Below are 23,365 nucleotides of genomic sequence, written 5' to 3'. Positions count from 1 at the left end.
CATGATAAATTTTTGAACTGTCTAGGTTCATTTTGACGTTTCTTTTGCCAGCTCTAACGATTTTGATATTGATTCATCCATCTTTAATTCGGTAAAATTGCTATTGCCAGCTCTATTACCATATTGGTTTAGGATTTAGAAAGAATTTTAGTGACTTTGTGTTTTTAAAAATCTTGCTGACTTTTTAAATCATAGAAAATTAGAAAGTAAAAATGAAAGATTCTATAAGAGATTGTTAGAAAGTTATTTTAAATCTTGCTGATTTGTGTTTCCTAATCTTGTAAAATCTTTCATAAAATCTTTCAAAATCTTTCTATTTCATGAAAGAGTTTTCATGACTTTTGTTATGAAGGAAATGATATAAAATCCTAAACCAATAACACAAAATTTGAATTCATTAACAATCCAAGATTCTTTTGTTTTAATTGAATAACATAAAACTTTCCATGACTTTATAAGACTCTTAATCCAATAACACTAGATTTATCAAGATTTAAGATAACTTTTTACAAATCCACAACCAATAACACCAAATTTTTAAAGAGTTTTAAAAAGTCTTGATTGAATAACAACATATTTTACATAACTTTTAAAGTCATTAAAATTCTTTCTAAATCCTAAACCAATAACCCCTCCTTAGAAAACTAATCAACAAAACTCTCTAGTAATCTTTAACAATCTTTCACTTATTCACTTTTAATGATTTTGTTGAACTCTTTAAAAATCTTGATAAATTAGAATCCAAATCTTGATAAAAGAATATGGCTTAAGGGTCTTGTCAACTTGACATGTCCTCATCAAAACATAATGTAAAGACGTGAGTCAAATGAATTCGTAATTTTATAAGGTATATCCCACACTCCTACACATGAGTTTAATGTACGTAGAACTTCTTAATATTGAATCTTGTGTCTCATTTGGTGTTTGAAATCATGTGTAACAACTTTTGGCTCGATTGGCATTATATGTTTATTTGCTTTCGCAACTAAATTCTTGAATATGACCCTTCTAGCCGTCATGTGAAAACGATGTACTGATGTAGCTAATAAATGGTCTTCTTTTTATGTAAAACACCGACTCAAATGTAACTCCAACAAGAAAAACATGAATGTTTTAAGTATAAATTGTGTTCAACCAAAATTGATCGGTAAATTTTATAGTAAATACATAAAACATATAATGATAATAATAATACTATGAATTAGCAACTACATTTATCTTCAGAACCACTAATTACATACGTGACTTATATATTATTTGCCTTAGTGAGATTGATAGAGCCGATATCAACTCAGCTTGTACGCACAAAACACACAATATGAATAGCAATATATTTTCTCGATCCATTTCACACGATGCAACGAGATAAGGTGCTTTCGTGACAAGAAGATTACGACAATGTTGATTATAACTTCCGTTGACTGAGGGACTCGAAATTGACGAAACCATTAATTACCAGATTATATGAGCAAGTTCTCTTCATTTTTAGTTTCTTTTTCTTTTCTCGGTCCCAAAAAAAAAAAAATGACAATAGCAACTTGTTAGAAAAAGACGATGGACAAGTTTGAGAGTTGGACCACTGAAAATCCAGTTTATACCCAACCATTGGTTCTACTTTTAGTGGAAAAACTTGGTCAACCATTTTTGTCACAACGTTAGAGATAAAAGATTAAAAGAAAGAGTTTGTTAAAGTTTACAAAATATTTTGTAGATAGAACTCAAAAGTCTTCAAACGCGTTAATCTTTTATGCTCCAACATAAGTTTTGGTCCAAATGGTTTTTGTTTGTTTTTGAAAAGCAAAACTTTATTGTTTTTGTTTTGCAAGCTCTCTAGAGCACGCTTGTACCAAACAAGATATAATAGATGATCGTGGTGTTTCGGATTCGTGTCGAAGTTGACACACCATTTCGTTTTCTTGTTTACTGATTGAGACATATTTGTTTCTTTTGTTTGTGGCAAATTGTAAAGCATAATATTGAGTATTCACACTAGTTTAAAAGTTTTGTTTATGAATAAAAGATATTGAAAATCAAATTATGATAATACATAACACAATTCAAAACTACCCCATGTGGGATTGTTTTTTTTGTTGTTTTGCTAAGAATGTGAAATATCATTAGTTTGGTTTACGACGAGCTCAAGACACGGTATGATAATTGGGCCATTGGGCTATTACTGATCTTAGATAAAAGCCCATTAAGAGACCAATCAATTAATATACATTTTGTCAAAAAAAATCTCAAAACTTCGACTTCCTTCTTCTTCTTCTACTTGTGTTAAACCCTGGCCGCGAGAAAACCCTAATTCAGACAGAACCGTTGCTGCCATGCCTGCTCTCACTCGTAACAAGAAGAAGGGTGCCAAATCCCAAACCCCTCCAACGAAGCAAGTTACCAAACCCAAAACTCCTCCGTCGAAACCCCAAACCACGACTTTGAAGAAAGGAGCTAAGAAACCTCCATTGAAGAAGCAGAAGAAGGAAGTTGTGGTGGAAGAAGAGCCTCTCGAAGATGATGATGAAGTAGTTTCTGATGCCTCTATCGATGCAGAGTCAGAAGAGCTTGACGAATCTGATGATGGAGGGTCTAATGGGTTGTTCTCTGATGATGAGGATGAGAACGATGACGATGATGAGACTTTGGGTGACGATTTCTTAGAAGGTAGCGGCGATGAAGAGGAGGAAGAGGAGGAGGAGGAGGAGGAGGGACCTTCGGATGTGGGTTCGGATTCTGACTCTGACTCTGATGACGACGATCTTGTGAAGCAGTCTGAAGCTATTGATAGAAGATTAGCAAAGCAGAAGGCAGACGCTGAAGCTGAACAGCAGGAGCTTAACAAGCAAGATGACTCTGAACATGATGCGTTTCGTCTACCTACTGAAGAGGTTTACATTTCTCTTCTGCAAATGCTCTGTTTGATTATTATGTTTTTGTTTTGGTTGTAGCTATATCTAACTTATCCCTTCATTGACCAGGAACTTGAAGAAGAAGCTCGTGGACCTCCAGATCTTCCTCTACTTAAGACTAGAATAGAAGACCGTTAGTATCGTTCCAAAGTTTATTGCTTTATTGTATTGGTTATTTTGGATTTGAGTTCCTAATAGCTAATTCATTTATCGTTTCAGTTGTTAGAGCTCTGAAAAATTTCAAGGCTTTTAGGCCAGCAGGAGCCACGAGGAAGGAATGTGTTGAACAGCTCAAAGCTGATCTTGGTTCATATTATGGTTATAACAGTTTTCTTATTGGTACTTTAGTTGAGGTTAGTCTCTCATCTTTGATTTCAAGTTTCATTTTTTTAACTTTGATAAACTATGGGTAGGATGTTGCCTATACTCTTTACTTATGGATTTGAAATTGGGGTTCTCTTGCAGATGTTTCCTCCTGGTGAACTTATGGAACTAATTGAAGCTTTTGAAAAGCAAAGACCTACATCTATCAGGACAAACACACTTAAGGTGAAATTGGTTTTGCTTTGCTGGGTTATAGGTTATGAGTTTCGAGTTCTGTAATTTCATGGTGATGTTTGTTTTGGTTTAGACACGAAGAAGGGATCTTGCGGATGTGCTTTTGAACAGAGGAGTCAATCTAGACCCGTTAAGCAAGTGGTCAAAAGTAAGTTGTTTGTTCTTATTTTTTTTTTTTAAAATTCTGCAAGTCCTATTCTACTTTTGTTCTGTTCTGTTGTTGATCTGTCATAAGTCTTACTTTACGGATGTCATATTGTAGGTTGGACTTGTTATCTATGATTCACAAGTTCCAATTGGTGCGACACCTGAATATTTGGCTGGTTACTACATGGTATGTCATATTCTGATGTGTTACCCTTTTGTTCACCTTTTATGGAGTGTAAATTGTTTGCTTAAGTCTGTATTTCGTACATTTTCAGCTTCAAGGTGCTAGTTCGTTTTTGCCAGTGATGGCCCTTGCCCCTCGTGAGAATGAGCGGATTGTGGATGTAGCGTAAGTTACCATCATCTACCATATTATAGCTGCACTTGAAATGTGTTTGAGCTGGTCCGTCTGGATTATTTGATAATTTATGATGTAAATTGTTTGAGCTGGTTAAGAGAAAGAAACCAATTTGAATGTCTGACTGTTTCTTCATGTGTGAGTTTATAAGAATGTTTTATTACTCAATGCAGTGCTGCTCCTGGTGGGAAAACAACGTATATTGCTGCGCTAATGAAAAACACTGGTATGTCTTAATTGGCTTCTTGTGCTTTCTATCCCCATACTTTATTTGGCTGTCTCAATGTCTGTATTGATTTTTGTTTTCAGTTTAGTAATTTTTATAATGATGCTATAACCAGGCTTAATATATGCGAATGAGATGAAAGTACCTAGGCTTAAGTCGCTAACTGCTAATCTGCATCGCATGGGGGTCACAAATACCATAGTTTGTAACTATGATGGGAGAGAGGTTCGCTTCTCTTAACATTTATTCTTCTATTGTATTTCTGTTATCTGCTCAGAAATGTTAAAAACCATAACATCTACTTGAGTTTACATTACTGGTATGACTGGAATTATATTATATGATCTGCTTAACTAAGCGGCATCAGTTTTATTCTTTTGTTTTTTTCTTTGCTTTCAGCTACCCAAGGTTTTAGGTCAGAACACAGTTGATAGAGTATTGTTGGATGCGCCTTGCAGTGGGACAGGAGTAAGGATTTCAATCTTAGTCTTTGTTAAGCTGTAGTTGTGGTCAAATTCTTAAACTGAATGTCTTCTGCTACTCAATTCAGGTCATATCAAAAGATGAATCAGTTAAGATTTCAAAAACCGCTGATGAGATAAAGAAATTTGCTCACTTGCAAAAGGTTTGGCAGTACCTTCTTTAACAACGTCAAATATATCTGAAATTTTTCATTCGTTAACAGATGTTAATTTAACCCTTTTTTTTGTATGCAGCAACTTATTCTCGCTGCTATTGATATGGTGGATGCCAATTCCAAAACTGGTGGATATATAGTGTATTCAACATGTTCACTTATGGTTGCTGAGGTTAGTTAAACTGATAACTTTCACCATATTTCTCTTCTTTGTTTTTGATTCATCCTAACTTTTTTAATTTTATTTATGTATGACAAAATTGTGCAGAACGAAGCTGTGATTGACTACGCTCTCAAAAAGAGGGATGTTAAACTTGTTACGTGTGGACTTGATTTTGGCCGAAAAGGGTAATGTGCATTTTCTTCATCTGTAGAGATATGTAAAGGAGCACTACAAGGATATGTCTCATACTCTTTGTTCTTCACTTTTCAGATTTACCCGATTTAGAGAACACAGATTTCAGCCATCTTTAGACAAGACTAGACGCTTCTATCCTCATGTACACAACATGGACGGATTTTTTGTGGCGAAGGTACTCACTTTTGACTCTATGATGGATTAACCATGTTCTAATTGTTGTACATACCCCACCATTTTTAATATTATGCTCTTGTTTTTACTTATACAGCTGAAGAAAATGAGCAACATGAGTAAATCTTCAGAAGATGATGATGAGGCGGTAGAAACTGTAGAGCAAGATGAAGTGTCTGATGATGATGATGATGAAGCTGAGGCCATTGAAAAAAAGAGGAACAAGGAAAGACGTACGAAATCAAAGGAGGACAAGAGAATCAAAAAGGATAAGAAATCAAAATCGGAAAATGGGAATGTGGAACCTAAAGCAAGGAAGCAAAAGAAGAAGAGATCTGAATGGAAGAACGAAATTGCTCAAGCTAGGTAAAATACTTTTTTTCAATCCATGGACTTGGAGAACATATTGCTTTAGGCTTGTCTTATATATTTTGGTTGACAATGGTTTGAATTAACACGTTTGCAGGGAAGAGAAAAGAATAGCCATGAGAGAGAAGGCAAAGGAGAACAAATGATTCAGTGTTTTTGCATGATGGAGAAGAAACCCTTTGCGAAAACGCTATCGTCTGTGCTAATGATAGTAGGCTTCTGCCATATATTTGCTTTGTTGTTTTTGTTTATTCACGACGATTTGTGTAAACGTTTAAGCGCCCAGAGTAAACAACTCTGTTGGACTCCATGGACAGATCTTACATGTCCCAAAGTTTTGTTTCAAAAAAAAATCTTTCAAGAGTATGAAGTTGAGTTGTGGTCTTGAGCTGATCACCAAAATTGCTTTGATATTTTTCACATGGACGAAATAAAGGTGGACAAAAAGTAAACCACAGAACCAAACTAAGCCAAACTAACTATATCAAACTATAACTGCATCAAACCAAACAAAGTTGTCACCTAGACAAAATATTGGAAATTGAAAGGCTCTGGATTGTTTCAGTTTAGTTTTTTTCTTTTTCTTCAGAAAACTGTTTATTAAATTACGGATTTGGCAGTGAGCTGTTGATTGGTTGTAAGTAGTTAGAGAGAGATACACATCTCTCTCCAAAGTGGGACTTGTGTTGGAGAACATGACAACCCATTCTTCATCTATCTTTGTCAGATCTTGTTTGGGGACCTCTCAATATTTAATTAGATTATTTATCCTTAACTTCTCTTTTTCACATATTTGCATAATTCACTTCACTTTTTTTTTGTATATATATTTATGTCCAATATTCTAAAATCATTAAAGATATCTAACTGGTCGATTATATGTTTCAATCAATCAATTTTTGTATTATGATGGTATGAAATAATTCATATATAATTTTGTTTACTTTTTCGTGATTTTATTATATTCGAAAGAACATTTTTTTTTGTCTGCTGTTGTAAAGAACATTTTTGCAGCGAAAAAGATGGTTATATTTTATAACAAAAAAAAAGATATACCTTTTTCAGAAAAAAAAAGATATAACCTAAAATAAATCAGGTGTATTTTTTTTTTATCTCTAACGTCAAACAAAATCATGTGGACTATGTTCTGACATTTGGGTTGTACTAAAGTAGACTGGATATAAACTAATCAAACAGAAGTTAACTGGATACAAGTTTACAATACGACATAAGATTATAGAAACTAAAATAAAAATAAAAATAAAAAGAAAAGACAACAAGTTACTGTCAGTTTTTACTTTTTATAAGATAACGCCCAACATAAAGGAAATATTTTGGCTGACTTTAGTTTAGTGAAACACAATTTTTTTTACAAATTATTAGAGTTACTGAATTTTAACCAAAACAGTAAAGAACATGAAAATTTAAATATTTAGGTTGTTTTCAATAATAAATTAAAAAGTATAGTTATATAATAACAAAAGATTTTTGAATTTAAATCTAAACTAATTTTAGGGACATGTGAAAAACTAGGTATTTATGCTATTTATAACAGTCGCAACTGGTAACGATGATTAAATTGTATTTTAAAGAATTCATAAATCTTCAATTTTCAGGATAAAACTTTCAACCTTCAATCATATATAAATTTGTTAATATTTTCTCTTCTCTTTATAACCAAAGAATCCGAATGAAATATGTATTGAAACCCTGAAATTTGTATAAAAAAAGAATATTTTTTTGCTATTTAAAATTTAAAGCATTTGAGATGTTCAGGTATGGTTTAAATTGCAATAAGAAAACTTAGAAACGTAATCCCTCAAGTGTCAATGGTAAACCTTTTATTAACCCACCGTAGATTAGTATTTTAACATAACACTTCTTTTGTTATTATCAGTGTTCAAGAAAGCGCTAGGCGGTATCTGGGCGGTGATCCAGCGCCTAGCGCCTAGAACGCTTAGTCGGGGACTAGACGGTTTTTAGGCGGTTTAGGCGTTTACAACATAAAACATTAAATATATAAAATTATATAAAAATATATGTTATAAAAAATAAAAAAATATATAAATTATAAACAAAAGTAAAAAAAATACATTTATTTAAATTATATTAACAACATATAACTGTTTATAATTACATATATAGATGTAAAACATAATAATTTAATATATGTAATTTAAAAATCAAAAATAAATATTAAAATACAATTTATGTAATTTTAAGCGGTTTAGGCGGTCATCTAGGCGTCTACTGAGCGCCTAGCGCCTAGACGGCGCCTAGGCGGCCGCCTAGACCGCTTTCTTGAACACTGATTGTATCCATCTGCTAAGGCTATTATTGTAAGGGGATATAAGTATATAACAAAATGAATGAAAATTGAACTGGTAATGATACAACATAAATACGGTAATTCACAGCTTTTATGAAAATTTATTTCGGAGTGATTAAACAGATATGGTATTGTTAGATAGGCGGATCGGAGTTGTTATTGTTAGATAGAGCCAACCGAATATATTGTTGAGTGATCGATGCCATAGTTAGAACTTAGAAGATNACGGTCATCTAGGCGTCTACTGAGCGCCTAGCGCCTAGGCGGCCGCCTAGACCGCTTTCTTGAACACTGGTTATTATTGAAGTATTTGAGATTGTTATGAAAAAAGATTCCCCACGTCCCAAGCCAATCGTGTAGAAAGCAATTGTCGTTATTGTTGGATCTGAGCTTTTCTACTAAAATTGACGTAGTTATCGGATCTAAAAGCATGAAGTTAAAATAAGAATTATATGAGAGATAGATAAACTAAAATGGACAAATAATACCTACTTGTGTTTTTTTATGTTGAACAATCTTCTGGTTTGTCAACTACCTGTTGAACAATTTCTAGAAAAAAACATTGTTCATGTTCAATTAAATGGGGGAAAAAAACATGTTGTATGATCAGATCTTATAGTTATGTGCTATGTAAACTTATATCTTTTAATTTAATGCAAGAAAACCTTTGAACAAAGAAAAATATAATCTTATAATCGTAGGAAACTTAACATTAAAAATAGATAAGAAGTTGCTCAAAAGCTTTTTTTTTGGGGGCATCTTTGAAACTCTCAAGTTTTAGATGGTGGATTTAACTNGAAAGAAATTAATAATCTTATAATCTTAGGAAACTTAACATTAAAATTGATAAGAAGTTGCTCAAAACCTTTTTTTGGGGACATCTTTGAAACTCTCAAGTTTTAGATGGTGGATTTCATTGTAACTAAATATTTGCCAGGTTAATAAACAAAATAACACACATAAATAAGCTTTAATTTTGTTTGGAATGTTAATTGTTTTTGAAAATTTATTTCTATTTATCTATTTTGGTTTAAAACGATAATTTCATAAGGTTTAAGAACTTTCACTAAAATCCCTACAAGGAAAACTTGATAGTGATCGAAAAAATTGCTAATAATTTTTGCATACTATCAACAATACACGATTGCTTTATAAGTATAGATAATATATTAGACTATCAAAACTTACAATAAGTTAATGAAATTAATGTTTTAGTATATTTTTAGTTAGAAAAAGTTTTAAGAGATAGAATACAAACTTTAGTGAAAGTAAAAATAAAATTAATTTTAAGACAAACTTAATTATATTTTATGATTATCGATTATACATAAAAAATTAATCCAAAAATCAAACATGTTTGAAATATACAAATAATCTCTATCAAAATGTATTTGGGTTTTCCCCTAAAAAGCCTCAAAATACTATAACAGCTCACGAGAGAGCATCCTTGATGTAAACCTTTGTCTTCCATTTTGGAGAAAACAAAAAATATACATTGAAAATAATAATAATTGAATCCCTCAAAATATTAAAAATTTACCTAAAAAATAATTAAAAAAATAGTAATCAACTTTTTTCTTTGACCCTCTCTCTCCTTCTTCCCTCTTTTCATGGTAGACCCAAACTCTCTATCTTCTCTCTTCTCAACACTCTCTCTATCTATCCCCATTTCCATGGAAACAAGCAGATGTGTTCATCTATCTCTTTCTCTCTCCACAGCCTTACATGAACAGTGACTGTTCTCTCTCTCTCTCCTTCTCTCTTCTTCTTCTCGAAAAAGAGTGTCTCGTGATCTTTATCGCTTAAAAATCAAAACTTTCAGGTAACAATTTAATGGGTTTCTCTCTCTCTCTCTAAAGCTCTGTTCTTTCCCTTTCTTCTTTCTTTCTTCTGTGTTTTTGTTATCTGATTCTTGTTAGATCCAAAAGCTCTTTTTTTTGGGGGCTCTTCTCCATCTTACTTTTTACGAGATCTGTTTATAAACCTAAAATAGAAAAACAAAACAAAAAAAAAAATTCACTTTTTTTTGCATGAAAAGCTTTCGATTTGCTTTATACTGGTTTTGGTTAGTTGAAGAGCTTCAATAGGTTTATGTTTATTAATGATTCAATTGATTTCTCACTTAGATTTGTATTCAAAGATCCCATAACACCTCAACTTCGTTCTTGAGATTCATCCATAGTAAGATCCGTGATTGTTTGGTGTTATTCATGATTTTGAATCCTCAAGCTTGCTGCTTTTTTAACTTATGCTATTGTTTTGTTTTTGATGACTAGATCAGGTCACTCTTTTGATGGTATCTGTGACAATATTGATTACTAGAGTGAAGAATCGGTTTTCATAACAATCACAAATCAAGATTGCTCTCTGTTCCTCTCCTTCATGATGGCCTCAAAAACTCCTGAAGGATCACTTACCAATTCAAGTCAAAGTATGTCAATCAACACGTTAGCAGATCAAGTATCTTCGAGTTTGTCATTCGCTGATCCAAGTAGTGACGGCAAAACCGTTAGTAGTAAGATCAACGAGCAAGGTGAGAGTGGAAAGAGTAGCACTTGTAGACCGAGCACAAGCAGTGATATAAGCGATGAGAGTACTTGTAGCAGCTTTAGTAGCAGTATCAACAAACCTCACAAGGCGAATGATGTGAGATGGGAAGCCATTCAAGCTGTTAGAACGAAACATGGTGGTTTGGGTTTGAACCATTTTAGGCTTTTGAAGAGGTTAGGATGTGGTGATATTGGAACTGTTCATCTTGCTGAGTTGAATGGAACAAGGTGCTATTTTGCGATGAAGGTTATGGATAAAACAGCTTTGGCTAGCAGGAAAAAGCTTCTTAGGGCTCAAACTGAAAGAGAGATATTGCAGTGTCTTGATCACCCGTTTCTCCCGACTTTGTATAGTCATTTCGAAACCGAGAAGTTCTCTTGTTTGGTTATGGAGTTTTGTCCTGGAGGTGATTTGCATACACTGAGACAGAGGCAACCAGGGAAACGTTTCACCGAGCAAGCAGCCAAGTAAATAAATCATTCAAACTTATCTCTCTCTATCTAAGAAGAAACCTGTCTTGTGTGTTTATATTAACTTACTGTTTTTTGCAGGTTTTATGTAGCAGAAGTGCTTCTTGCAATGGAGTATCTACACATGCTTGGGATCATATACCGTGATCTGAAACCGGAGAATGTTCTTGTTAGAGATGATGGACATGTTATGCTTTCGGATTTCGATCTCTCCCTAAGATGTACCGTTAGCCTCTCGATAGTCAGATCAGCCAATGTTGGATCTGAAGGCTTGTCAAAGAATTCAGTTTCTTGCTCGCAACAACCTGCATGTATCCAACAACCATCTTGCATCTCAATGGCTCCAACATCTTGCTTCTCTCCTCGATTCTTCTCATCGAAATCCAAGAAAGACAAGAAACCTAAAACTGAAAACGGGAACCACCAAGTTACTCCCTTACCAGAACTTGTTGCAGAGCCAACAGGTGCACGTTCAATGTCTTTTGTTGGTACACACGAGTACTTAGCTCCAGAGATCATCAAAGGTGAAGGACATGGAAGTGCAGTTGATTGGTGGACTTTTGGGATCTTTCTGTATGAACTGTTGTTTGGTAAAACACCGTTTAAAGGGTCAGGAAATCGAGCAACACTCTTTAATGTGGTTGGTCAGCCTCTGAGATTCCCGGAGTCTCCAGTTGTTAGCTTTGCAGCAAGGGATTTGATAAGGAGTTTGCTTGTGAAAGAACCTCAACATAGGTTAGCTTACAAGCGTGGAGCAACAGAGATAAAGCAACATCCTTTCTTTGAAGGAGTGAACTGGGCTCTGGTTCGGTGTGCTAGTCCACCGGAGATTCCTAAACCGGTAGATCTTGAACCGGTGAATCCTAATCCTACTGTACCGGCTGCTGCATCGTCTAGTGTGAGATCTGATCAGAGTAATTATCTTGAGTTTGATTTCTTCTGAAAGATACTGTTTCCACAGTTTGATGATTCTCCTCCTATTGTTTCTTTGCAAATTCTGTTTAGTGTTTCGAAAAATGTGTTTTTTCTTTTTCTTCCTTGTTGTTATATTTTTCACGTCTTGGAAAAAGTTATGAGATTTGTAATCATTCTTCAAAAATGTGAGACAGTCTTTGTACCATCTTCTTGAGTTTAATGTTAGACACGAACCTTTGAGAATCGCTAATACACAATATCAAAATCCTCAAAGTTTGGCCTTCCATCGATCTTATCTCAAACACACGCCAGTAATATCTTTACAAAATGGATTATATTATATCAACAATCAGTTCTTACATAAAAGTTAAGACCCTCTTCTAAATAAATCTATACAGACGAAGAGGAAAGATCTAGTAGTCTAAAGACTGAGATAATTACCATTGCATAGAAGAAGCTAGACATAAAACACATTGCTTCATTTCAATTGTTTATAGCAGTTATAAGCAATAGCCACAGATGCAGCAGCACAAGCAACAGCTAAAGCAGCATATGTATCTTCTTTCTCCCAATTCTCCAACCACATTGACATCGTAGCACAAACCTTGAATCCACAAGATACATTCTCGCTGCTAGTTACCCGAAAAGACGCGTTTTTTACAGAGGTTACTCTTTCCGAGGTATTTTTCTCTGTGTGATTCTCCTCCAAACAGTTAGAGTTCCCATTTTGTTGGAAACAGATACTATCATTAACTGATTCTTGTGTCACCTCTCTGTTGCTGATCTTGTCGCTGTTTAATTGGAGCCTTTGTTCTTGAGTTTTCTTTTGATCTTCTTCTAACAGACCCATTTCACCCCTGGAAAACAGTCAACAAGTGTTGTTGAAAGGCCAGAAAATTTAAGAGACTGTCTAACTCAAGAAGCTTTAGTCTTATATTACCTCCAAAGCCGGTCTACAATTACGCCATTGTTAATGTGTTGCTCCAACAAAAGAGGTACATCTTCTAGAGTCACACATCCATACCTAAAGAGACAGACAAGAATCAATTATAACTTAAAACTCGGCTAGAAGGGACACATATCATTCTCTTTCTTAACTTTCGAGATACCAATTCGGTTAAGACTACAATCCATCATAAACTCCAAAAAGCCTTGTTATACTTACCAGTGTCCTGTGACTTTCTGGTTGATGTTTAATCCATATATGATAACATCTCCCGCATATTTGTGACCTCCAATGTGAGAACAAGGGCTGATAGAAACTTCATCACCAAGACCACATAGTTCAATTTCTTCTCTGAATCGACTGACCAGAGATGGTCCACAAACTCCACATCGCCGGTCTCGGGATCCATGACAACATATAAAGACATATGATGAACCGCTTAAAGACTCAGGATTTCCAGGCAACCACTCAACACCCTTCACAAGCACCTCTTCAACAAATGTGTCCACATCAAAATGAGTCAACCTTCTGCATTTTTTTGAAACTTCCAAAATGAGTTACCGTTTCTCAAGAATCATCAACCACAATATCTTACTGAGTAGTAGTTGTACCTGTATCTGATCATATCTGGAAATATCAGAACATCCCCATTTGATGTCTCTGTTCCATCATGTCCCTCACATATTGTGAGTAGAGTCTGCAATTCAACCGAAACATTTTTGAAAAAAACATGAGGAAGACATCCAAAAGATAGTTTATAACTGATGTGCATGATCATAAGAAGCCACATTGTAAGGTTTCCTTCAAAGACACTAGAATTGTGAAATCTGAAACTTTATCTACAAAGTAATCAACAAGTTCCCAAGTTGTGACACATAGAATCTTAACAATATAAACCTGACTCAAGAAAAATCCCAAATATCCTCACTGAGATCTAAGAAACTCTTCTTCACTATACAAAAACAAAGTAATGCCTTTTTTATTTTGACTCATGTTTCAAATTAGGGATTGTTCACTGACGAAACCTTTGTTAGGGATCTACTCTGAAGTCTCCCCTATGTTAGTCTCACTCTCACAAACAAATGTAGATCAAATTTTTCAGAAATTATCAGACCTAAGTTCACTTAAATCACAGTAGATTCTGAAACTTCAAAATCCAAAAAAGGGAGTCGAAACAAAAATCACCTCTTTCTTCATACTACTCTTCCTCGCAGATACAACGGAAGAGAGAAGCCTCGGTAACCGATCAAACTCAGACGCTTCGATCCTCGCTGGCCAAACGGAGGGTTTTTTGTAGCACAAGAAGACATGCCTCTCGTAGAACTGTACGGTCCCGGCGAGTCTCTCGAGTCCGAAATCAGCGTCGCTAATGCTCTCACCATCTCCTCCTCGCAAGCTCTCACTTTCGTAGCTTCCTGAGCGAGAGATCGATTCGTCTGGAAAGCTAGATTCGGTGATGGGAGACGAAAAGGAAGGTGGGTTTCTGGTAAATATTAAAGGGTCGTCTAAATATCTTCCGCTTCCCATCTAATTCGACGGAAAGTTCCAAACTTTTTTGGAGATCGAAACTGAAAGTTTGGAGAAGAAGAAGCAGAGGAGGAGAGTAAAATACTAAAATATATATTTTTATTTTTATTTGCTGTTAATTACTCAATTAATGATAATATGGTAAAGTGTATGTAATTGTGTACAGTATTATGGATTTTATGATGATGTCACGCACCACAGTTCGACACGTTTGGTATTCCGAAATAACAGTTTGAAAATACAATACCAAGAGGGGGTATTCAACTTGATATTTTAAAGATTTGTTAGGATTTTAATATTTTAGAATTTTGAAAGATTTAGGAGATTTTTAGGAGATTTGAGTATCTTTGAGAGTTTTTGTATTTTTTAAAAAAGGAAAATGATATATGATTTTATGAGATTTTATTAGTAAAGTTTAGGTACTTTTAAAATATTTTACAACACAAAAAAAGAAAGAAAATTCAATGTCAAAATAAGAAAATTTCAGAGATGAAGAAGACGTAACTTTGTCGTCACCACCAAAGAGTCTAATAAATCTGATCAAGAAGATCCCCTAATAACATATTTGATTGTTGAGATTTGATTCTTGATTAAAACCTGTAACAAAGAAAAAGAAGCTTCAAGTGAGATGAAGAACAGAGGACAAGGACAAAAACAGGGTAAACATGATGATGTAAGCTTAATTAAGCATTGATTCGCAGAACACATTCATCTATCAACTTCTTAAATTTGGAGTCACTAGGTGCGATGGAAGCACCCTTTTCAAGAGCTGTTTTCGCAGTCCGATACTCCTCAAGCTTCATACAAGCAGTTCTACAAATACAAAAACCAAAACATGAACTATTGAACTAATAACTTGACTGTAAACCGCATAAACTGCTAATATGACAAACAAAGGAATCAGATAGAATTTAACTCTCACTAAAACTTAAAGACATGACTAACAATGATACATAGGAGGAAAGACCAATAACGTACCCTTTTCTTAAGTAAGCTTTGGTCAGTGTAGGATCCAACTCAATTGCTTTGTTTGCATCTGCCACGGCCTCTGCTCATTGAGGAACAAATCAAACCACTGAAGTCATATAACACTAAGTCTACTAACAACTAACAATGGGGATACTTTCAACAGATGAACTTCATACTAACCACTCAAGTAAAAATCAAAACTTTCAATATTGTTACCCCTCTGTTAAACCAAATTCCCCACATTCATAACCAAAGGCTCAAACAACTAGCAATTTTGATACGTTGGTTGAGATATCTGCACTAAATGGATACTAAAGCTCTAAACTTTAGGAAGAATTGTGACACTACCAAGCGACAGGACACAAAACTAAACCCTAGACACACACAGAATCCACCAAAGTCAACATCTTTTTCAACTATTATGAAAACCCAGAAACCCAAAAGGCGTCTAACGACAGTAAAAGACGAAGATTGAAAGAAGTTTACCAGTGAAGCTTAGGAGTTTGATATAGGCCTGAGCATGATCAGCGAAGAAATCAGCACAATTGGGTTCCAAGTCAATGGCTTTGGAGTACAAGTCAACAGCAACATCGAACTCATCGTCTATGAAAGCCTCTTTAGCCTTATCAGCAAGCTCCTTAGCCATCGGATTGAGCGTAACAAAAAAAAACAGAGAAGAGGGAACAAGACAAGACTACCAATATGATAAAATCAAAACAACAAGGATGTGTGTGAATGAAGTAGAGGCCAAGGTTGGTTATAAAACTGAGTTTACCAGTGAGGAAAAGAGTACCTATGTGAATTCTGAGTTTCTGACCAAAAGTCAGCTTCATGTGATCACGAGAAAAGAGAATGTGAAGTGTGATGAAGAAGCCGATAAATTGGATGGATCTTCCATCGACTGTTTTTTTTTTTTTGAATGAAATCCTTTAAAATTTTTTGTTACTCATATTTGTCAACTAAAAAACAAACAAAAGTCTTGCAAAATCATTTAAAGTAGCATTCTAAAAAAAGATTGTGATAATTTGAATAACACTAGATTTCAAGTAAGTTTTATAAATCCATGATTGAATAACAAGAGATTTTAGATTATTTTAAATGACTTTACATAAATTTCAATTTGAATAACAGAGGATTTTAAAAGATTTTTTAAAATCATCAATTGAATAACAAGTGATTTTAAAAATACTGTAGAATCTTTCAAAGAAAGGTAAAACGTCAAAACACTGACATAACAGTAACATAGCATAGCATCTTCAACTATGCAATTCAATGAATTTAGCAAAGTTCATGTATGCATTATAATCCACCATATCATTGATCCTTTTTTTTGGTGTCAAAATCTGATAAACCTTAGAAATTACTTCGGTAAAATATTTTTGATTAAATATGATGATATTATACATCAAAGTGAAATTAATTATTGACATGGAATCTAAGTTATGACTACTATATATGCATAAAAAAAGATGGTTGATCAGTTATTTAACCTTTTGAATGGATTTTTTTTTTTTTTTTTTTTTTTTNTGAAACTAGAACTAATACGATTAGAAGAGGTTCATTTGAATATTAAATTCAATCCTGGAAATACAGACCTTATATATATATGCATAAAGTTACGGTATCAAGACACATATATAATTTATAATATACTAAATCTAGTAACATTTAAAAGAACGGAATACAAAATCATTAGACAAATTAAATATGTATTTTTAATAATCAGTATATAGAGTAGTGTTGACAAAACTAACAATAATAATAGAGTAGTCTTGGGAGTTTAGTAATTAGTAGTGTTTAACATTCAACCAAACAAAAAAAAGTTTAGTAGTGTTGATTATATATGCAACTGTAGCTAGTTACAAAACTTCGGAAAAAAATATAAAATCAAGTTTCGTTACGTCACTTATTAATGCTACTGTAGCTTGTTAATATGAGATGAGCTCAGTTACTGTAGCTAAGAGGACATAAGAAGAAAGATTCGATATCAGGTGAGCTCGATTACTATAGGTAAAAGCCTAGCTAAGAGGGCATCAAGTGAGAGACACCATTGTTGTATTGGTTCTGATTATCATCAATAAAATGTTTCCTTTAATGTTAAAACAAAGTGTATTGACTATATTGTTTAAGGCTTTTAACTTCGAGTTTAATTTAGCAATTTATAAATTAGTTAGTGGGATTTGTGGTTAACGTACCAATAGAAATTTTTGAATGCAAATGAAATTCTACAGTGCCTTTTAACTTTTAAGGGAATATTGGGAATTTAAAGGAAATCATAATTTTTTCAATCCTTTTAAAAATAAGAATTGATGAGGCAGTTAGAAGTGTAGTAAACATAATTTTTGAATTGTTCAAAGAGTTTTATGGAAATTGGAGTGTTTTTAACTTTAAAAGTTTTATGAATCTGTCTCGCATTACGAATTTTCGTCTCATATTTTATTAGGTACACTTTTGGAAAAACTAAAATATTAATACATGAATTACTCGTTCTTAATGTTTACCACTATTTTCCCATCCCATATACTATACTAGATATACTCATATTCACTATTTCTCGTTTTGTTTATATGAAATTGATAACCGTAATTAAGTGATAGAGACGCAAAACAACTATTTGCAAAAAACAAAATGCAATTAATGAGTGGTACATTAGCGGTAAAACTCAGATAGCAGGAGGTTGAAGTGGTGGCTTGACTTCTCTATATGTATATGTTTATGATTTGGTCATTTACATTTCCTACAATCAAAACTAAACAAAGAAAAGAACAGAGAAACGAAAAAGAAAAGAAGCGATATGGAAGATCAAAACTCAGGTATTCTTTGCATTCTTGATGATTTTGATTCATTAGATGGGTTTAACTTCATTAGTGTTCAAGTTTACGTTACTTTTTGTCCTGTTATTTGAAAACAGTAACTTTATTGTATTTCTTAGGGCTTGACCACTAAATTTTCTATCGATTCTTTTTGAAACTAGGATCGAGTGTGAATCAGCCAAGTGAATAGGTAACAGGAGAGCAAGTAATTGGAATAGCTTGTGCAGATACTTTTACCAGAAGGTCAGTCCATCACAACTCTTGGCCATTACGATCATGATCATTGGCGTATGTTCTAATGATCAAGAAGCCGTGGAAGCATATACCGTCCTCGACCCTCAAAACGATTACATGCCTGGTATGATTCAGGTTTTATCTCTCTCTCTTTTTTTTGTTGTTAGAATGATTATTGTTTTATCTCTTTACTATATATCTAGTTTTTCATTACCTTATCTTATATACTCTAATTATTTGCTTTATCAGTGCAAAATTAAATAACATAACTACTTAACAACAATTTTGGCTTTCAAAATTTTATTATATAAGTCTTAGTTTTTAAAGTTAGTAATTCATATAATTGCGACATGTGTCAAATATATCGATAATATTTTGACATGTGTAAAAATAAAATTTATTTAATAATTATGAAAAATGAAAAAATTCTAAATATAAAATGATTACAATTAATATTTTTGAAAAGTATATAAAACAAAAAGTAATCTATTATATCACTAATTCTAATAGGAAAATTATCTATTAAATTATTAATTTCAATAGAAAAATATGTGCAATTAATAAGGAAAATATTTGCAATTTAATTGCAATTATTATTTATTATAATCATATAGTAAAAAGAAATTTATACAGAAAAGTGATTAAAGTATAAAAAGTTTAATGTGTTAAAATTAGTGATTAACATAATATAAGAAAATAAGATAATCAAAATAAGAAATTAATATAATTTTCTTAAGATTTCTAATCGGTGAATGATTTGATAGCGTATTTAATATTATGTTATTATATAAATCTTGGTTTTCAAAGTTAGTAACTCACGTGATCGTGACAAGTGTCAATTTTAACAATGAAAGATTTTGTCATGTGTTATACAAAAATTTTGTTTTAACATATTTATAAATTATAAGAAATTAAATAATTTAATAAATAGAAAAAGATAGTTCATCTATGTATTTAAAAAGTAATACTAATTCTAATTTTAAATTACTGATTCTATAAGAAAAAAAAAAGAAAATTATACAATTAATTACTATAATAAGGCCATAATTAATTAAATTATACTATCAATCATTTATCCTAAAAGAAAAGGAATTGTAGATACTCACCTTCACATAAACAAACAATTTTTTTCAAAATAACATCTTTGAATTTTTGATTAATTTATGATAATGTTAGTATAGATTTATTTAAAATTAGTTTGATAAGTAGTATAACTATTACGCATGAGATTACAAAATATGAAACAAATATATTCAAGATATTGTTACTTTTTCAAATATGAGATAAAATTAGTTTTCAGTTTTTTTTTTTGAGTATTGTGTTTTATTAATTTTTAGTTTTTTAAAAATGTTAAGTAAGGTATAAAATTGATACAATGCACATTTTTTTTGATATGAAAGTTATAAATGTTAATCATTGGAATTGAGTGCGTAGAATTAAAATCTAATTTTATTATCATATAATATACAAAGAAATTGTATTGCAATATGGAGTGTGTGAACTATAAGTCCAGTTTTAAAAATATCAAATGCTATAAAATTAATATTTTGAATAGAACTTAAAAATTTCACATATTTTTTATATCTGAATTAATATGCGGGCCTAATCTAGTGAGTATTATATAAGTATTAAAATACATCATTCCTCTTTCGTAATTCGTACATACCGTACCAAAACTTTAGAGAATTTGTTAAAAATGCTCTTTTTGATATACCAATTTTTAAAAATACTTATTTTTAATCATTTTTATTTTTGTCCTCCTTTAATTTTTAACGACCATTTTATCCTTAATTAAATATTTTAATCAATAAAATGAAAAACAAAAATTTCCCGCCAAAAATTTTTCCGACATATTTTCCTGCCAAAAAATTTTCCAAAATATTTCCTGCCAAAAATTTTTAACAAAAAAATTTCCTGCCAAAAAAAATTTACAAGATTTTTAAAAAGTTTTTATAAGATTTCTACTTATAAAAGTCTTTTAAAAAACCTTATATAAACCTTGTAAAAGCGTTTACAAGGTTTTATAAGAATTTTAAATACCTTATAAACACTTTTACAAAGTTTTTATAAAGTTATTAAATGGTTTTTAACAGGTTTTTAAACATATTGTAAACGTTTTTACAAGGTTTTTATAAGGTTTTTAAAAAGGTTCTTAAAAGGTTTTTAGAAGAATATAGTTAGACTCTTTAAGAATGACTATGATGAGTGACTCTCGTCTTAGTTGTAGCAATTCCTTTTTTCTTTAGCAATTTCTTTTTTCTTTTTCAATTTCTTACGTCCTTTAGCATTTTATATAATGATGAGTAAAATTATTTTTATTCTTAATATATTAAATACAAACAGAATTCCAAAAGAGAAACCTCATCCATAAAAGTACATAATTTAGGATGTTAAAAATCCCATGGAATAGAATAGATAGCAGAAACAACAACATAAAAAAAAAACTAAAGATTTTTGTATAATTTTTTTCCTTTTAAAAGTGGTTCTCATTTTTTCTGTAGGGGTATTAATTATTTCAGTTTGCATTAAGAAATACGGTTGTGTTAATGTAAACCATTCAGGTTTTTGTTAAATCAGACATATATATTTATAGAAACGAATGATAATTAATTTTCCTTATATGCTACGTCGTTATATGAAAAATATAAGAATGGCATGTTTTTAACTCGAATATATATATATATATCTATATATATATTTTTTTGAAGTACATTTTGGGTTCTACCCTTTTATTTATACTTATTTAAAAAGTTAATCTTTAACAAATTTCCAAAAATAGCATTACTTCAGATTTTGTTTTTTAAATATTTTACATTCCATTCCAACTAAAAAAATTCACAGCAATCAATATGGAAACATAAACTATAATATATTTACCATATCTTCTATTGTGTTTTGAAGATATTCTATCTCCGAATCCTTTGCAAACAAAGAAAACAACAACTTGATTCCCATTTGTTTTCCAAAATATGTGAGCTATGATTCTTAACGTAAGAAGAACTTGGATTCACATTTATTTAAATATTATAATTAATATATATAAACTTAATAAAAAAGTTTTAAGCATTACAAATATGTAAAATAAAAAAATATTATATAATATGGTTATATAGTAGATGTGTTATAAAGAAGACATGTTGGAATTAATAAAATATCAGTAAATTTATGCTTAACACGGGTTAAATCCTCATTTTATTATTTGTCCACTACTAATATTAGAAAATTTGACATATAAAATTAAGTTGAGTTAACTGAAATTGTGTAAAATAATTAAATCATTAGAAAAAATATGACTTAATCACAGCGTATAAATTACTTATTATGTATTTAGATCCCTTATTTTTTGTTATAATAATTAAAAATCAAAATGGAATCTCTAACACGAAACGAAAAAAACTAAATATAACAAACAAATAGTCATAAAGTGTATTGTGTGTTAAAAATTAATATAAACATTTAGCCACAAAAACGGCTGAAAATTTAGTTATTCTTCTATTTATCAAACATCCAATATTTAACAAACAAATACAATATAAATAATAATAAAATTAATATAAACATAAAATGCAAATAATAATAAAAAATATATACACGCGGTTAAAATCTAATATGATAACATATTCTTATCTATGACTATATACATAAGACACACCAATAGATATATTGGCATTATTTAGGTCCCTATGTGTGAATGAATAATGTGGAAAAATCTGAGTATTATCTTTCTTGATATCTTTTCCAATAAATAACAAGGTCATGATTCTCATAAAGTCATAACCTCCATAAAAATACTCACCTCTTACTCAACCTATTCTGCAGAATCAATAACATATAAATTAAAGGAAAAAAAAAGTAAATTGAGGATAAATAGAGAAACAATGGATCTGGGAGCTCAAAATCTCGGTAATCACATTACCACAATACTGTATATGCTAATATTTTAATCATTACTAGATTATGACCCGCGGTGTACCGCGGGCTAAATTTTTTTTAAATATTTTTTGTTAGTGTACTATTTTAATACTAATTTTGTTAAAATACTTCTTTTTATTTTTATTTTACTGATTTAATATATAAACCATGGTATAACGCACAATAATTTTTGTTTACTACAATCTTAATTAAATCAGTTTGATTCGACATATTTTATATTGGTGTTATTAAAACATTAAAATGACGATTTAACCCATATTGAAATATCATATTACTGATAGTTTATTTTTTAGTATTATCAATTCAATCATGTAATGTCATATAACCCGTCATGTAATATAACTCGCTTGTGTAATTTTGAAAATTTAATATGTTTAAATATTTATAATTTTAAAATTTTTATTAAGTTTAGATATATCATTTACAAATTATAAACTTCTTAAAATTTTATAATTTACTATATACAGTAAAATTACTATATATATATTTTGAACACACACTTTTTATATTAATTGAGTAATATATGTTTGTTTAAAAAAATTCAAATCACAATATATGCAGGAAAAATACACTTTTTATTAATTTTATGTATTATATATTTATATGATGATTCACTTCATTTAAAATTTAAAATCAAAAAGAGATGATAGGAGAATATTTTTTTTTAATCTGGAATAAATATTCTAAATATCTATATTAATTATAGAACATTATATATATATGGATATTTAAAATATTTTAATTGTGTTTGGTTATAAGAATAGTAGAGAAAGTTAATTAAACTTGTTTAAATATGATATGAATAAGCATTATATATATTTACTAATTATAGTTGCTAATAAATTTTACATAACACTAATTATAGTTGCTAATAAATTTTAAGTTGGAAAATCGTAGTAGTGGACAAGTTTGATGATCATGATGAGATGTTTAGTTTGTTCTGTAA

At 31.2% G+C, this 23,365-nt stretch overlaps 4 protein-coding genes across 7 annotated transcripts; 2 read left to right on the top strand and 2 right to left on the bottom strand.

The window, feature by feature from the left end:
- Window positions 2,257–6,114, top strand: LOC104732568 (25S rRNA (cytosine(2870)-C(5))-methyltransferase-like). Its single transcript, XM_010452131.2, has 16 exons — window positions 2,257–2,885; window positions 2,976–3,039; window positions 3,126–3,259; window positions 3,372–3,455; window positions 3,538–3,612; window positions 3,727–3,798; window positions 3,887–3,960; window positions 4,143–4,195; window positions 4,311–4,420; window positions 4,595–4,663; window positions 4,746–4,820; window positions 4,912–5,004; window positions 5,101–5,180; window positions 5,266–5,365; window positions 5,462–5,730; window positions 5,831–6,114. The coding sequence occupies exons 1-16, from the start codon at window positions 2,328–2,330 to the stop codon at window positions 5,877–5,879; spliced, it is 1,959 nt and encodes a 652-aa protein (XP_010450433.1). The 5' UTR covers window positions 2,257–2,327; the 3' UTR covers window positions 5,880–6,114.
- Window positions 9,656–12,242, top strand: LOC104732548 (serine/threonine-protein kinase D6PK). Of its 3 annotated transcripts, none has more exons than XM_010452122.2 (3): window positions 9,656–9,884; window positions 10,344–11,079; window positions 11,164–12,242. In XM_010452122.2, exons 2-3 carry the CDS (start codon window positions 10,445–10,447, stop codon window positions 12,023–12,025), a joined length of 1,497 nt encoding a protein of 498 aa, XP_010450424.1. In that variant the 5' UTR covers window positions 9,656–9,884; window positions 10,344–10,444; the 3' UTR covers window positions 12,026–12,242. The 3 variants fall into 3 exon arrangements, with proteins under 3 accessions (XP_010450424.1, XP_010450415.1, XP_010450429.1); XM_010452113.2 differs by having other exon boundaries at window positions 10,339–11,079; XM_010452127.2 differs by lacking the exon at window positions 9,656–9,884 and adding an exon at window positions 9,966–10,243 and having other exon boundaries at window positions 10,339–11,079.
- On the bottom strand, window positions 12,313–14,561 carry LOC104732541 (altered inheritance of mitochondria protein 32-like). The gene is made up of 5 exons (XM_010452103.2): window positions 14,129–14,561; window positions 13,555–13,640; window positions 13,163–13,471; window positions 12,938–13,021; window positions 12,313–12,854 (listed from the first exon to the last, which is right to left on the bottom strand). Exons 1-5 carry the CDS (start codon window positions 14,468–14,470, stop codon window positions 12,476–12,478), a joined length of 1,200 nt encoding a protein of 399 aa, XP_010450405.1. The 5' UTR covers window positions 14,471–14,561; the 3' UTR covers window positions 12,313–12,475.
- Window positions 14,961–16,329, bottom strand: LOC104732527 (protein SGT1 homolog A-like). 2 transcript variants are annotated; one of them, XM_010452090.2, is made up of 4 exons: window positions 15,926–16,329; window positions 15,449–15,518; window positions 15,228–15,283; window positions 14,961–15,067 (listed from the first exon to the last, which is right to left on the bottom strand). In XM_010452090.2, the coding sequence occupies exons 1-4, from the start codon at window positions 16,083–16,085 to the stop codon at window positions 15,024–15,026; spliced, it is 330 nt and encodes a 109-aa protein (XP_010450392.1). In that variant the 5' UTR covers window positions 16,086–16,329; the 3' UTR covers window positions 14,961–15,023. The 2 variants fall into 2 exon arrangements, with proteins under 2 accessions (XP_010450392.1, XP_010450384.1); XM_010452082.2 differs by lacking the exon at window positions 14,961–15,067 and having other exon boundaries at window positions 15,108–15,283.

Source organism: Camelina sativa, chromosome 2 (genome assembly GCF_000633955.1).
Source record: "Camelina sativa cultivar DH55 chromosome 2, Cs, whole genome shotgun sequence".
In the NCBI taxonomy this organism is placed as follows: Eukaryota; Viridiplantae; Streptophyta; class Magnoliopsida; order Brassicales; family Brassicaceae; genus Camelina; species Camelina sativa.
The sequence above is the reverse complement of the archived record's forward strand: the minus strand, read 5'-3'. Positions and strand labels throughout refer to the sequence as shown.